Source organism: Toxotes jaculatrix, chromosome 4 (assembly GCF_017976425.1).
Source record: "Toxotes jaculatrix isolate fToxJac2 chromosome 4, fToxJac2.pri, whole genome shotgun sequence".
NCBI classification, from domain to species: Eukaryota; Metazoa; Chordata; class Actinopteri; family Toxotidae; genus Toxotes; species Toxotes jaculatrix.
Window position 1 is genome coordinate 400567 of NC_054397.1, and position 15687 is coordinate 416253.

Sequence of the window (15687 nt, forward strand, 5' to 3'; positions counted from 1 at the left end):
GAAAGAAAAAAAGTCAAACTCACTTCATCTTTGGCTTGGAACAGATACTCGTTTCCATCGGTCAGTCTGAAAGAAGAAGAGCAGAGATGAACCTGAGGCGGCTGGAGCAGGAGCGAGAGCATGCACACTACAGTTCAGCTGCTGCACACACACACACACAGACATACACACACACACACAGACACGCAGACACACACGCACAGACATACACACACACGCACACGCGCACACACCTGCACACACACGCACACACACACACACAGACATGCACACACGCGCACACACCTGCACACACACGCACACACACACACACACACACAGACATACACACACACACAGACACGCAGACACACACGCACAGACATATACACACACGCACACACGCGCACACACCTGCACACACACGCACACACACACACACAGACATACACACACACGCACACACGCGCACACACCTGCACACACACGCGCACACACACACACACACACACACAGACATACACACACACACAGACACGCAGACACACACGCACAGACATACACACACACGCACACACGCGCACACACCTGCACACACACGCACACACACGCACACACACACACACACAGACATACACGCACAGACATACACACACGCGCACATACGCACACACACGCACAGACATACACACACGCACACACACACACACAGACATACACACACACGCACACAAGCGCACACACGCACGCACAGACATACACACACGCACACACACACACACACGCACACCCACACAGGCAGTAAAGGTGAGCGCCGTGTTACCTGAGTTTGAAGACGTGTTTCTTCTTCTTGTAGTCTGACGCCACGTCACACGTGGCCTCCCTCAGGCTGATGGGTAACTCGTTGTGATACGGGACTCCCTGACCCGCCGCCTTGCTGTCTTTATAGAAACCCATCTCCTGGATGTTGATCACACAGTACACATTGTGCCACGACCTGCCAATCACAGAGCAGCAGGATCACGTGATGAACAAACCGTGGAGAGGAGTGAGACCTCTGCTGGAGCCGAGGATCTCTGATGTTACCTGTTGGACGCCTTCTTGTTGTGGCCCTCCCACTCGTGTTTGCGGTGCAGGAGTCCCTCCATCAGCGAGGACGAGTCTTGGGTCTTGGAGGGCAGCGTGGACGACTGGCTGATTCTGCCCTTCCTGCCGGAGGTCGGGGAGGGGGCCGGACTCGGCTCCTTGGAGCTCCGCTCTGCCACGCCGTTCACCAGATCTCCAGCATCCACGCCGTCCTGCACGGGTGCGATTACACGGAGCAGAGACGAACAGAAGCTAATCGTTATTTCATTCTTCTTCTATGGTGTTTATTTATTAAGATTCAGAGTCAGGAGGAAACACAGACTTCATTCAGAGAATCTTGGGACAGAACGCTTCATGTTTCTGTCGCTTTCTTTACTTTTCACTGGTTTTACATCCTGAGATTTAACGAGCTGAGATTTAACGAGCTGAGATTTAACGACAGCAGATCTGAGCAGGAAATGCTGAGCCGGAGAAACGTGTTTGGTTCTGTGATGTCATGAAGGAAAACAGGAGCTTTAACGCGTCAGTGTGGAGGTGACCCGCTGCACACGGCACCACCATCAGCTCATCAAATGCTAATTACTTAATGCACCTACAGGCTAAATGTAGCATGAAACAACAACAGGTATCACAGGCTGAATGACTGAGAGCATCAGAGCTCAGCGTACTGACCCGGGGAGAGTCCTGATCCGACGGCAGTCCGTTCTGAGCGACGACTCCGCTGCAGAGACACAGTTTGAGTTTTTAGCGTTTGGTTTTTAGCGACTCACACACATTTCTTTAAATCGTTTCCAGAGCTTTCACCTCTGCTGCTGAGCCTCTTCCTGCTGGATCACAGCTGGTTCTGGAGTTGGAGGCTTCCTCCTCCTCTCCTCCTCCTCCTGCTGCCTCCTCACCTCCAACAGCTCCAACTGGGAAACAGACACACGGGCAGCTGTGATTGGCTGGACAGAAGGCCCTGAAGACACGATCCGGTCCAAACCGTCCTGACCGCTCAGAGCTGAGTCTGTGCAGAACCACAGTCGGGTTCTACACAGACTCAGGTTTGGTTTGTACAGGAACAAGACTCACGATAAAAAACTTTATTACACCGTCAGATTGAAAGAAGAAGAGTTTGGCGCCCCCTTCAGACGAACACAAACCGACAGATCTTATGCATCGTCACTGAAATCAAATCAAATTTAAAATGAGTTTATTTCATGTTGACTGTGCGTCTGTTTGTCCCTCCCCGCTCACCGTAGTCAGCCTCTCCAGGGCCGAGAAGCGTTCCTCCCAGGTGGCGGCTGACTTCTCAAAGGCCTCGTGGCGTTTGATGAGTTTCTCCACCTCGTCCACGCTCTGACCCATCTCCCTGCTGGACAGGTAGGGCTCCTGGCCCAGCAGCCAGGCCTCGGCCACCCCCGCATCCCGCGAGAACTGGTGCACCTCCAGGACTGAGGGGGAGCAGGGGGAGGACAAAGGGGGGAGGATTGTTATACAGCCATTGGATACTAACGTATGTAAAAGTCAGGTGAGAGCTGCACCGCCCAGCAGCAGCAGAGGCGCCGCACTGGTCTGAACACAGCTCAGCACGCCGCAGCTGCAGGGCGGCGAAGGTCCCGTCCTCCTCACGTATGAAACATCGCTCCTCAGCTCCGTGACACGGAGCGCCGCGTGAGCAGCTACGCTCCTGACCAGTGAACCGCCTGCAGCGTTTCCTGATTGGTCAGCGCCAGAGGCGTGATGGACAGCTGAGAGGAGGCTCAGTCAGCTTCATTAAAGGACGACGAGACACTGAGGAGTCTTCATCAACACTGACTCATCGCTGCGGTGTCCAATCAGCTGCCACCTTCCATCGTTTATCGGCCTGATCGCTGCCGGATGTGATCTGATCACGCTGGCCTCTGACCTCTGCGACCTCTGACCTCTAATCCCAGTGTGAGTTATTTCTGTTTTTACAGATCTGATCACGTTTCATCACATCAGAAACGATGTGTCTCACATATAATGAAACAGTCTGAAGTTGTTCATGAACAGACTGAAGTAAACAGTTTAACCACAGGAGAGTGCAGGTGAGTCTTACTGAGCCGGAGCCACTCCCATCGATCCTCCCACTTGTCAATCATCTCTTTCCTCTTGTCCGTCAGCTGCAGTAACTTCTCTTTAATCTGAACGACACAAACACAACAGGTTCAGAAAGACGGAGGACTCCTGCATCCGAAACATTAGAGACAAAAAATCTGATCACAGGAAACAAACAATTTAAAACTTTAATTCCTCACAAAATAAACCTGAACTGAAAACAGGATTTAAAACATCCAGTAAAACACAGTTAAACTGTAACACGCTAAAGAAATAAAGATGAGCAGAATAAAAACGTTTCGATGAAAATATGGCGTCTTTCACTGAAAACGTTTTTATTTTATAATTTTCTCTCAGAACATTTGACTTTGAACACGTGTACATGTAAACTCTAAGCCGCCGTGCGCGACCTGCTCGTGCTCACCTCCTCTGACGCGTAGTGCTTCCTGGCCAGCAGGGCCTTTCCCAACTCGATGCAGGCCGTGAAGCTGTCGTTCCGGGCGTCGATCTCGGCTTTGATGCCCTGGTGGTTGTTCATCAGCAGCTCCACCGATGACACGTCTCTGAACACGCGGGAACACAGCTTCAGTTATCACAGCTCTACTCACGTGACCTGTGGTTAATGTGCAGCAGACTCCGCGTACCTGGGTTTCTCCTGGGCCTCAATGAGCCGGATCACGTCTTCCATCCACAGCATGAGGTCTCGGACCATGCTGAAGAACCTAAACTTGTCTCCGGTGTCGAGGAGGCGGAGCCGCCGTCCATCGCAGGCCTCTAGCAGACTCCTCCAGGCCTCCAGCACCTCGCTCTCCCTCCGCTGAATGTCGTCCGCTTTATCGCCGGCGTATGCCGACTGGAGGCGCACTGCATCCTCCTGCAGCTGCCTCACCTGCCACACATGTCAAAGGTCAACTCACATTTGTGCATTTCATTGAACAATACTGAGTCAGTCGCACTGCGTCTTTACATCAGAGGAACCAGGCAGCTCGGTCATGTTTGTCCCACTGGTTCATGTCTGTCCACTGTCTACAGACCACGCTGAATCGATAAAACTGGACAGGGCTGTTTTCCCAGTCCAAGTCCAACCAGGGACTTTTGTTTTAAGTTTCTCGCTCCTTCATTTCCTGCCACCGTTCTACCGGTAACAAAGTCAGTCATAAAACCTGAAACAAACTGAGTCAGGACGGTTTCCAGTTCGTCAGTGCCACAAATTTTCAATGTTCAGTTCAATGATTTTATGATCAGGACTGAACAATGATTAAGTTTTAGTACAAATCAGTCCCCAAAAGCCCAATGTGTCCCCATAAAACCAAAATGTCCCCATAAACTGAAGGAGTCCCCAGGTCAGAGTCTGACTGACCTGTGTTCCCAGGGCCTGGATGTCATGTTCGAAGGTGGTGTGCATCCTTTGCAGCGTCTCCACCGTGTTCTGGTCTCGGCCCACCTCCTCCGGCAGCTTCTTCTGCTTGTCCAGGATGCGTCCCAGGATCTCCTTGGCGTCGTGGTAGAACTTGTGGAGCTCGAAGGAGGCGACGAGGATCTGCGTCCTTGTGTCGATGAGCTCCAGGAGGTCAGCCCAGGCCTCGTTCAGCCCGTCTTTCCACTCTGCCACCGTCGCCGCGTCGCCGTGCCCAGTGTTGATTAGCTCATCTGCCAGGCGGTTAACGGCGTCCACGCGCTCCTGACCGATGTTTCCAGTGTCCCGGGCAAACTCCCGGAAACGTTCCTGCAACATCTGAGCACAGAGGACACGGGTCAGAGGTCAGGGGGTAGAGGTGACCAGAGAGCGGGGTAGTAACTGTAGCATTATTACAAGAAACCTGAGCAGAACAGTCAGGTGTGCTGAGGTGTGCTGAGGTGTGCTGAGGTGTGCTGAGGTGTGCTGAGGTGAGCTCAGGTGAGCTGAGGTGAGTTCAGGTGAGCTCAGGTGAGCTCAGGTGTGCTGAGGTGTGCTGAGGTGAGCTCAGGTGAGCTGAGGTGAGTTCAGGTGAGCTCAGGTGAGCTCAGGTGAGCTCAGGTGTGCTGAGGTGTGCTGAGGTGAGCTCAGGTGAGCTCAGGTGAGCTCAGGTGTGCTGAGGTGTGCTGAGGTGAGCTCAGGTGTGCTCAGGTGTGCTGAGGTGTGCTGAGGTGTGCTGAGGTGTGCTGAGGTGAGCTCAGGTGTACTCAGGTGTGCTGAGGTACTACGTGGTCTGAGTAACTGTAGTAGGACCTGTAGTACTGCGAGTGGTAGTATCAGAGTACTGTTAGCGGTGGCAGTAGCTGCAGTAACATACGGTGACATGTTCGTAGTCCTGTCCCAGCTCATGTGACCCGGCCACCACCTCCCGCTCGGCGATCCACTGCTCGAGGTCGTCGACCTCTCGGTTCAGCTGGAAGAGGTGGAGCCTCTCATCCAGTTTGCCCCGCCTCTCTTCTGACAAGTCCTTCAGGCCAGCGTACAGCTTATCCACCTGAGACTGACGCATGCTGATACGCTCACTGACAACACACGCGCACACACACGCGCACACACACGCACACACACACACACACACACACACACGCACACACACACTCCTGTCACTGGGGCAGTGACTGACACTGGACTGAACTGGGTGAACTGGTTCAGATACAGTGTTTGATCCGATGGACCCAGCAGCTCCACCCAAGGTCCAATGAACAACGACTGTCAATCAAATGAGAAGTGCAGGTGTGTGTACCTCTCAGGGTGTCCGTCAGCCACCAGTCCCCTGCTGGTCTTGGACAGCTGGTGGACGGTCTCAGCGTAGTCCTCCACCGCCTGCTCCACGATCTGATGCTTCTTCAGCATGGTGACGGCGCTCTGCTCGTCCTGAAACACACAGGACGAAGCTTTCATTCTGCTGCTGTGAGTGTGTGTGTGTGTGTGTGAGTGTGTGTGTGTGTGTGTGTGTCTGTGTGTGTGTGTGTGTGTGTGTGAGTGTGTGTGTGAGTGTGTGTGTGTGTGTGTGTACAGCCAGAGACACACACACAGACAGAAATGTCATGGACTGACAGTTCGGCCCCCCCACGTCTCTGACCCCCCCACCTTGGCTTTCTCCTCTGACATCATGTACAGCTCCTGCTCGCTCATCCAGGCCTCGGCCTCTGCGGCGTCAAAGTAGTACTGCTGGGCCTTGTGGGCCTCCTCCAGCCGGCCGTGCCGGCGCTCCGCCTCCTCCATCAGCTGCCTCCACAGCTCCTGCAGGTCGGCCAGACGCTGACGGATGACGCCGGCGTTGGAGGACTCGTCCCGCAGGAGGCTCTGACTGCGCTCCAGGATGTCGTCGATGCGAGGCTGGTGGCCCTGGATCTCCTTCTGCAGGGTCTGAGGAGGGAGAGGAGGACGAGCTCAAACCAATCTCAGAATTATTTCACCTCATCGGCTTTTTCACTGAGTCGATTCTCAGACGGAGACCGGTGGTCTGGTCGGGGAGCCCTGCTCACACTCCACCTTATCTCTGAGACCTGATCAACCTGTGTCTGAGGCCTGACATCAGCTGACCCTGTGTCAACATGTGAAGGCTGCGTGGGTCTGAGAGCAGATCCTGCTCTGAACACTCACACCCAGACTCTCACCTGGTTCTTCTTGATGAGCAGCTGGACGGTCTGCAGGTTGTGTCCGTGGTCGGTGGACGTGGCCACAGGCATCCTCTCCTGAACCCACAGCTGGAAGAGAAAACACCAACAACACACTGACAGAGAGCTCTGACTGACTGCTGTCTGCTGTCACCACCACGGGACGCCTGATGGTGCCGCGGAAACAACCGCCTGAGCTCACAGTGTCGGAGGTTTGTCAGAAACCAGCCGTGCTCACCACCTGAATGTGGAAACATTCCCCTAACCCTACACCTGGACAGGTAACCTGAGCCTCTAACAGGCAGAAGTGTCTGAGTGTAAAGTCTTCATCTCTAAATTTCATCTTTTTTACCTTTTTTCTATTTTTTAAAACTCAAAATAAAAGTTTTGCAAACTCTAAAATCAAAACGAATCCTGGATATTAGACTTAAACTGCTGACAGATGGAGGACGGCGTGTCTCAGTCTCTGGGTCAGTTTTACGTACGATCTCGTCCTCGACGTCTCGGTTGAACTGGTGAACTTCTCTTGATGCCACCAGGAAGTTCCTGCGGCGTTTCAACGGCTCCAACAGCTCCTGGAACTTCCTCTCCACCAGCTGCCTCCGCCCGTCCACCTCCTCGGTGTCCTTCACCTCCTGACCCAGAGCCTTCACCTGGCTCTGCAGCTCCACCACCTCCCTCTGACGCACATCCACCTGGTTCTCCAGCATCTGGGGGGGAGGGGGGGGAGGGGGTCAGAGTCAGATTGAGAGCACTGCTACTAATACTACTGCACCAGCAGGGGGCGCGTGAGGCTAAGCCTGTACGTAATACTATGTTTCCTATGAGCAGCAGTGGGAGCTCTGGTGCTGTTGATACTGGTGATTCTACCTCAGCTGATTGTACCAGCTGCTGATGATGCTAGTGCTAACACTACAACAGATACTGTTACTGATAAACCTATTAATTAAAGCCCTGATTTAAACTTCATGTTCTCAGTAAAATGTGTTGTATGTATAAAATGTGTTGTATGTAGGCTGCCGTCATGTTAGAGCTGTGACTGCAGCTGATCACGCCCCCACAGAAAAACCCTGTAGCACCTGCTGCTTCTTCAGCAGGATGTTGACGGAGGTCAGGTCTTTGCCGTAGTCGTCAGACTGGATCTGACCCTCGAGGCCGACGAGCCACTTATCGAGGTCGGCGCAGCTCTGAGTGAACAGCTCGGCCTTGTTGGCGTCAAACAGGCACTGAGCCTTGGTCTGCGTGGTGGACTCTAACTCCTCCCACATCACGTGGAGCGCAGACAGCTTCTCCTTCACCACCGCCTCCGTCTCCGGCTTCTCCGAAACCAGCAGCATGCCGTCCTACAGACAGATACACCAGGTCAGGTTAAAGGTGCTGAAACGAGCGAATCGAGTCGAACAGTCAGGTCAAGTCATTTCTGCTCACACCCTGAAACACAAAGAGTCCATGGCAGTTTTACCCAGCACAGTTTCTGCCCTCTGATGTATCCGCTGGGCTCTGAGTGCAGCTGCACCTCTGCTGTGCAGTTAATGCATCACTTATTGGAACAGAGAGTCATTATTCAGGCAAAGCAAGTCGTTCATGCAGCACATGTCACACACACACGCAGACGTGGACACGCACAGTCCCTCATACCTTCTGGATCTTGTCCAGCCACTCTTTATTGGACTGCAGCTCTGCCATGAAGGCCTGGTGCTTCAGCCACTTGCTGTGCAGGTTCCTGGCCTCGTCGTAGGTCATGTCCTGAGCTGTGAGCATCTTCTCATTGATCCACAGGGACAGCTGCACACAAACACACGATCAGATCTACAGTGTTCGTCCTCTGGAGAGCAGGAATGTGAGCAGTATGACCCACTGCATCTTCAGCCATCAATGCTCAGAGGGAAACAAGTTATATTCTTGACATTGAACTAAAATCTTTACATTTCTCTACGAAGCATTGATGTTTGACGTGGGACAGGAGACACCCACCTCTTGGCAGTCCTGCAGGAACTTCTGCAGGTCTCTGTTGTCCTTCAGTCTCATCAGCAGCTCCACTGCAGCCTCTCTGTTCTTCTTATGCCTGAAACACAGAGAACAAGGTGAGATCCTGGATTCTGGACTCTAACTGGCTGCAGGTCACACACTGTGACTGGTGGCGAGTAACAGTGGAATGACAGTGATGATCCTCCGACCGGTGTGGTTATTAAAACTGAGGCGATGTGCTGAGTCGTTATTAGTATTCTGTCTGTAACAAAGCTGGAGCAGCAGGAGGAAATGATGATCTGAACCAAAGCACAGCATCATGTTCTGTAGCTGTTCTGGAGGTTTCGATCGTATCACATGATCTTCATCAAAACGCTGAACCTGCCCAGTTTGCCTGATCTGTCATCTGCTGTTCTCCAGGTGAGTGAGTTTATGAGGCCAACGAGTGCTCAGAAAACATGGAATTTCAAACATCTGCAATCCAGTGACAACTAGGAAATGCATCTGCTGAAGAAGATCATGTGATAACGATGAAAAGCCCCACAACAGCTGCTAAAAAGACTTTGCAACTTCAGCAAAGTCTCTCCTACAGTTAGTCCCATGAAAAGTCTCTCAGGTGTCTGAAATGTCTACCTGTCATCGATGGAGGCGACTCTCTCCTGAATGCGTTCGGCGTTGATGTTCCCGTCACTGGCCAGCCGCCTGCCGGCCTCCACCACACTGTTGATTTTGTCCTCATTGGCGTCCATGGTGGTCATGAAGTCCTCCTGCTTTTTGATAGCGGCCTCGGCGGCCTCCAGAGTTGTGGGCATCTCAGTGTGAGCCAGGACATACTCCTGTAGGACGAGGACACATGGTTCAGTACTGATACAGGTTGTTTGTAGGTAAAAGGTCTAGGGAAAAGTCCTGGAGTCATTAAAGTCTAAAGGGTTCATCCTCTGGGGAACAGGAGTGGGATCAGAACAATGTGTCAACTGACCCATTTGATTATGACATATATTTCTTGTCGACCGCGCTGACATTATGTGCTGATGATGGTACTTTAAGAAAAACATGAAACTAACCAGTAATTATCCTCTGAGGACAATGAATATCCACACAATTAAATAAAGTGTGGCCAGCAGCTGCAACATTTGGTTTTAGCCCAAAACGTTGGACGGACTGACCAGTTCTGTTTGTCTCGTGTTAAAAGAGGGTGAAGACACTCGACTGCATGGAGGTGAATGTTTTGAGTTTACCTGGTTGTTGAGGAAGGCCTCGGCCTGTTTGGTGTCCCTCAGGAACAACTGGTAAGCGTGGGACTGGGACAGCAGGTTCTGCCGGTTCTCCCACATCTTGTGCAGCTCGTTCCAGCCAGTGTCGAGCGCCTGCAGCCTCTGTCGCAGGAACATGTACTGAGCATCCGTCTGGCCCTGTGTTACCATCTCACCCATGTCCCGCATCTTCTGGTAGTCCTCCTCATAGTTCTGGATCTCGTTCTTGATGCCTTCGTGCTGAGCCATCAGCTTCTCTGCCTCAGCAAGCGTGTTGGGCATGTCCTCAGAGGCGATGGCGGTCTGAGTGCGGGACAGCCAGGACTGGAAGTCGTCCAGCTCACGCAGGAACTGCTGCAGCTTCCTGGCCTCTCCCAGAGACTCCTCGCGGTTCTTCAGAGTGTTCTTCATTTCCTCCCACACAGCGGTGATCTCAGCCAGACGTCCTGTGATGGCTTTAGCCTGGTCGGGGTGCTCCTCTGCCAGCCGCTGGGCCTCGCCTCGTAGGTCACCCAATTTGTCCTCGATGGCAGCCAAGTCACGCTCCATACCGGTCAGTTTCCGCTGCAGGGCCATCACTCCGGTGAGATCGTTGCCCAGCTCCTGGGTGGACTCGATGACTTTGGTCTTCTCTTTGATCCAGGACTTGGTCTCATTGCAGTCAAGATGGTAGTTCTGCACACCCAGAGCTGAGTTCAGAGACTCCTTCTTCTGGTCCACCAGGTCACGGAACTGGCTCCACCTAGTGGCAGAGGAAACAGATGATATCATATGTAAAGTTTCAGGATGTTTCCACAGCAGGTTTTATTACATTTTTATGGTTTTGTTTTTTCCACAACCACATGATACACCTGTTTGTACCTGTTGTTGAGTTTGTCTTGCTGGGTCTTGATATCTTTCTCGCTCGGGTGACCACTGTGAATAAGCTGTCGGGCGATCTGGTTCACCACAGCAACACGCGACGCCTGGTTGTTCATCTCTGGCTCCAGACTCTCAAACCTGCCAAGGATACAGCTCACATTAATACAGTGCTGGCTAGAGGACACATACAATCAAAGACGCATGTACAGGACCTTGTGGTCCTACCTGTGTTGTATGACCTCTAGGTCCTCCAGTTTTTCAGGGATCTCCATGCTGTTCAGCCACTGCTCCTTCTCGTCGATCCACACCTCACAGGCATCGGCCTCGCTGAACATCTTATATAGCGCCAGTGCATCCTGTAGCGCCTGTTTCCTCAGCTTTGTAAGCTCAGCCACCTCCTTGTAGCGCTCCTCGATGCCAGCCAGCCGACCACGCACATCCTCTGATTCTGCCTCTTCTTTGGGAAGGGAGGCGGCCTGCTCGTGGAGTGAGTCTATGACCGGCCGGTAACTTGCCACCTCTGCTGCTGCATCCTTGTGTTTCCTGACCAGCGCCTGGGTGGAGAACTCGTCGTGGCCCGTCTCTCCACTGGAGACGATGCGAAGAGCGTCTAGTGTCCAGGCATCAACATCATCTGCGTCAGCCTGGAACTGGTGCAGGGCCAGAGCTTCCTCCAGCCTCTTCTTCCTCACCGCTGCCAGCTGCTCCAGCGCCGCCCACTGGGCCTGCAGGTCAGCGATACGCTCCTTAATCTTAGTGGCACCGAAGTGACCAGCCTCCACCATGGCCTGGCCCTCAGCGATGGTGTGCTGGAGGTGTCCGGCGCGGCCGCTCATCTCATCCTCCAGGGCGCGCTGCTGGCTGAGGAGGCGCAAAGCCCCCGTCAAGTCCTTGCCATGCTCAAGAGAGGACAGGATCTGCTCCTTCTCACGAATCCAGCCCTCTTCCTCTGCCATCTCCCAGAAGAACTTCCAGAGGCGACGGGACTCCTCCAGGCGGGCACGCCGCTCGGCAGCCAGCTGGGTCAGCTCCTGGTAGCAAAACTCTAGGTGGGCCACCCGGTCCTGGATGACCTGAGGATCGCAGGGCTTGTAGCCTGGACCGGAGGATTGTTAACATCACTAAACCATTTTAGTTTTCATTTGCAAGGCTTGAAATAATCTAGACTGTAGACTGCTGCCACAAACCACTGAAAACAGAAGCTTTCACTGGTTGGTCTCATCAGAGTGAAATATATAACCAGTACTGTCGACAAGAATGAAACAAATCATTTATATAAACAGAACAAAACATAGCTCTTTAAACCAGGGACAAGGACAAATGCTGCTACATGCTGCTCACCACTGTCGTTGACGGAGTACTTGTTTGCGTTGGTGGTGACTGCCTTCACCCGGTCAGCCTGGATGGCGATGTCGGCCTCCACCAGAGCGTGTTTCTGCAGTAGGTCCTCCACACCCAACAGATGCTTCCCATAATCCTGAGACAGTAGAAGCATCTGGAAACCAGACAGACAGACAGGACCAACAGTGGGACAGTGTGCTTGAGACAAAGACGAAAAAAAGAGGCTAACAGTTACCCTCGTCTCTGGACCTGAACTCGTCCTGGATCTCACTCTGTGATGGACCAACAGAAATGAAACACATCCATTTTCTCATCTGACCCTAGAATCTACAATACAAAGGGAGGATTTCAGGTAGCGAGACACATTTGTCCATCTCTCTCTGGTCATCAGTGTACCTTCATCTCATCCATCCAGTCCATGATGTAGAGCATCTCCTGGAAGACTCTCTGCAGGCCCAGGTTCATCTCCAGCCTAAGTCTGCGGGCCTTCAGCAGCTCCAGCAAGTACTCCCAGAGCCGGATCACATTATCTTTCCTGGCTGTGATGCGTTTGATGTCGTGGTAGCGCTCAACCTCCAGCTCCTTTGCTACAGCAACCACAGCCTGGACACGCTCCTCATATGCCGCAATGTCCGTCTCAATTGCCTCATGCTTCTTGGTGGCCGCCTCGACGGCCTGAAGGTCGAAACCGAAGTTGTCCTGGAGAGAAACAGGAGTCATTGTCACCAAATGGAAGCACACACATCTACAGTATATGTCTGTGTATCCATCTTCCCAAAATCAAATCTGTGTCAATTTACATTTTCTGAAACTGGTGCTGATTCAGTTCTGGGTTTCAGTACCGATAAAACCTTTTCTCCATACCTTTCTTAAGAAGCTAGAAGCAGTTTGTCATTGTCATTATCAACTGATCATTTTCTAAAAATGAGCAAAACAACAAGAAAAACAAGAAAATAACTTGAATCAGTCCAGCTGGGCTTATTTCTGAATTTTCAGAAGTGCTGTTTGTTTTTAGGATTGAAAGGACGGAATGAAGGTCGTGGAGAAACATTAGAAATGCTTCCTTTACCCCCACCAACCTCTGAGGGGATACTGACAAGAGTACATGTGTGACTGACCTGGTGCTGACTGTGTCCTCTTACCTGTGACACCAGTCGCTGGTTTTCGCTGAGCCAGGTCTCTCTCATGGCCGCCTTGCGGTCGAAGCGTCTGGCCAGCTGCTCCAGTTTCTCCTGACGAATCAGCTCAGTCCTAAGAGCCAGCTCCCTCTCGTGCTCTGCCTTCTCCAGGCGCTCCCAGGCCTGATGAGATGAACATGAGATCAGCATTGAAAGTCTTCGTAACAAAGTTAAGAGCTGTGAAGCAGCAGCTGCTGCATGAACCTTAACGATGCTGCTGGCTGCTGCAGACCAAGGTCGGTCTGTGAGTTTGGGACAGGGTTTGAATCTCAACTCCGCTTCCAGTTCCTTTATTCTGAATCTCTTCTCAGGTGGAATTAATGAAAACTGTACATTGATGACAGACTGGATGATTTTCAGTCCTGGAGGTTCACAGGTCTGAGAGCAGCTCTCACCTTGTTGATATCTGAGATGAGTTTTCCCTCTCGGGGCATGTAGACCTTCTGGTTGTTGGCCCTCATCTTACTCTGGATGGTGAAGAGAAGAACCTCCAGGTTTCCTTTCTCTGTGAACCTGAAGGAAACGAGAGGGGTTGAGAAGGATGGAGGGACAGAGGTGGAGGAGGAAGGCAGTAAAATAAGGAGTAAACAGGGGATGTCTGGAAGAAGGTAACCCTGATGAGGATCACAATGTAGACGAGATGGTGGAGGTGGAGCAGGTAGGTTGGAGGTTGAAATGTAAAACTTTCCTTTCATTTTATAAACTAGTATGTGAGTTTCTGCTTCAGGCCAAAGCTCAGTTTAAGGCCTTTAAATCAAACTCTCTCTCAGTCACACAGGGACCACCCAGGCCAGGTTTCTTTAGTATCTGACCTTTTTTCAGTGTTTCCCATCAGTATATAACAATAACTCCTGATGATATAATAATTCAATGAATGTGACCTGGACCCAGAGAAGCAGCAGAAAAGGCTTAAATTAACCGATCACAAAGAAAAGCTGCTCCAGGTTTGATGATGTGGACTGGACGGGGGAGGAAGGGGGAGGAGGCTGTGAATAGGAGACTAGGTGGAGGAGGAGGTTAACTGAAGGTAAAGGTTCTGACTTGGGAGGTTTCTCCACAGTTCGGTAGGTGTTGAAGGCCTGAAGCTGCTGCTGGACTCCAACCAGAGAGTTGGCGAACTTCCTGTTGTTGAGGATGATGATGGTCTGCTCGATCCATTCCAGCAGGTCTGAGGCCAGAGACTCGTACTTCTCAATCATCTTCTCCGTCTCTATGGCGTTATCCAACACCTGGACAAAGACGCAGGGAAAATCGCCCGTCATCTTCCCCAAAGATCACGTCTCAAACTTTCACTGTGAAACTGTCCTGATCATCAGCCCACCCTCAAGACCTGGACTCTGAGCATACGTGTTTTCTGACCTTTCCAATGCGTTTGCCCTCCACCTTCAGAGCCTTCATCTTGGAGAAGTAGTGGTAGTACGTCACCACGTAGGTGATGACTGACTTCTCATCAGGATGGTCCACGCTGATATCTGAAACACAAACACTGGGACATGACTCTGGTCACAGAGTGTTCTCGTGCTGAGTTTTCCAGCTTTTGTTACGTGCTCACATCCGTCACATCGACATGAGCACGTCAAACCATCAGATCAGAGCTGAGGGATAAAAGTCTCAGACTGTCTGTGTGTTCATGCAGCAGAGGACAATCACATTACCCTGGTTTGCTGCTGTAATTTGTCTTGGCACCTAAACCACAAACAGACTCAGGTTCAGTTTGCACGTGGGCTGAGCTGCAGTCAGAGGCTGAGCTGCTACGTCTGAACCGATCACTCATACAAGCATCGTGAAAATACGGACAAAAAAACAGCTTTTTATCTGATGGCTCAGGTTCACATGATGTTCTGTCCATTTCCAAAATCTCAGTTTGCTGCTCACTGTAAACTGTGTGTGATGAAGGGAATAATGAACAAGTGAAGACTGTAACTGTAGACACAGCTGTGGTGTTGTACACATCCACACTCTGATAACTCTCAGTTCATTGCTCCAACTTCGACTTGCTGTTCTCACTGACAGTACGGCTGAAACCTGAGATCTGCCCACATCAGCTTTATGTAAAACTCCCAAACATCCGGTCGGAGTTCACAACCCAACTTTTACCAAACATGACTGAAAAGTGACGGAGCTGACAGCGAAACCCAGCAGGTGAAGATGTTACAATCAGAGCAGCGTCGTCAGTATAGAGCGAAACATTTCGGTCCAGGTTCAGTGACACTGGCTCGGGATCTCACCCTCTGGGTCCAGCAGCTTGGTGAGGCCAAGGTGCTGCTCTGCCAGGTTAAAAGCGTTCTGCAGGTTGTAGTGAGCGTTGGACTTCTTAAGTTTGTCAAAGTCGATCAGATCAGGCCTGAAAACATACAAACTCGATTTACACGATATGCACCAGA

At 51.7% G+C, this 15687-nt stretch overlaps 1 protein-coding gene across 2 annotated transcripts in view; it reads right to left on the reverse strand.

Annotated features, from left to right (window-relative positions):
- Positions 1-15687, reverse strand: part of LOC121180168 (spectrin beta chain, non-erythrocytic 1-like) — a 36429-nt gene that overhangs the window by 2045 nt on the left and 18697 nt on the right. For both annotated transcript variants that reach the window (XM_041035338.1, XM_041035339.1), the window contains 29 exons: positions 15532-15647; positions 14663-14775; positions 14345-14532; positions 13699-13816; positions 13268-13426; positions 12522-12824; positions 12126-12279; positions 11010-11880; positions 10785-10922; positions 9909-10665; positions 9304-9506; positions 8677-8767; positions 8341-8487; positions 7782-8045; positions 7188-7412; positions 6703-6792; positions 6173-6451; positions 5826-5956; positions 5400-5604; positions 4487-4861; positions 3771-4015; positions 3551-3689; positions 3128-3212; positions 2302-2498; positions 1870-1976; positions 1738-1786; positions 1066-1277; positions 803-976; positions 24-66 (listed from right to left, as the gene is read on the reverse strand). In XM_041035338.1, coding sequence (XP_040891272.1) covers positions 24-66; positions 803-976; positions 1066-1277; positions 1738-1786; positions 1870-1976; positions 2302-2498; positions 3128-3212; positions 3551-3689; positions 3771-4015; positions 4487-4861; positions 5400-5604; positions 5826-5956; positions 6173-6451; positions 6703-6792; positions 7188-7412; positions 7782-8045; positions 8341-8487; positions 8677-8767; positions 9304-9506; positions 9909-10665; positions 10785-10922; positions 11010-11880; positions 12126-12279; positions 12522-12824; positions 13268-13426; positions 13699-13816; positions 14345-14532; positions 14663-14775; positions 15532-15647 — 6178 coding nt within the window. The remainder of the gene's footprint in view (positions 1-23; positions 67-802; positions 977-1065; positions 1278-1737; positions 1787-1869; positions 1977-2301; positions 2499-3127; positions 3213-3550; positions 3690-3770; positions 4016-4486; positions 4862-5399; positions 5605-5825; positions 5957-6172; positions 6452-6702; positions 6793-7187; positions 7413-7781; positions 8046-8340; positions 8488-8676; positions 8768-9303; positions 9507-9908; positions 10666-10784; positions 10923-11009; positions 11881-12125; positions 12280-12521; positions 12825-13267; positions 13427-13698; positions 13817-14344; positions 14533-14662; positions 14776-15531; positions 15648-15687) is intronic.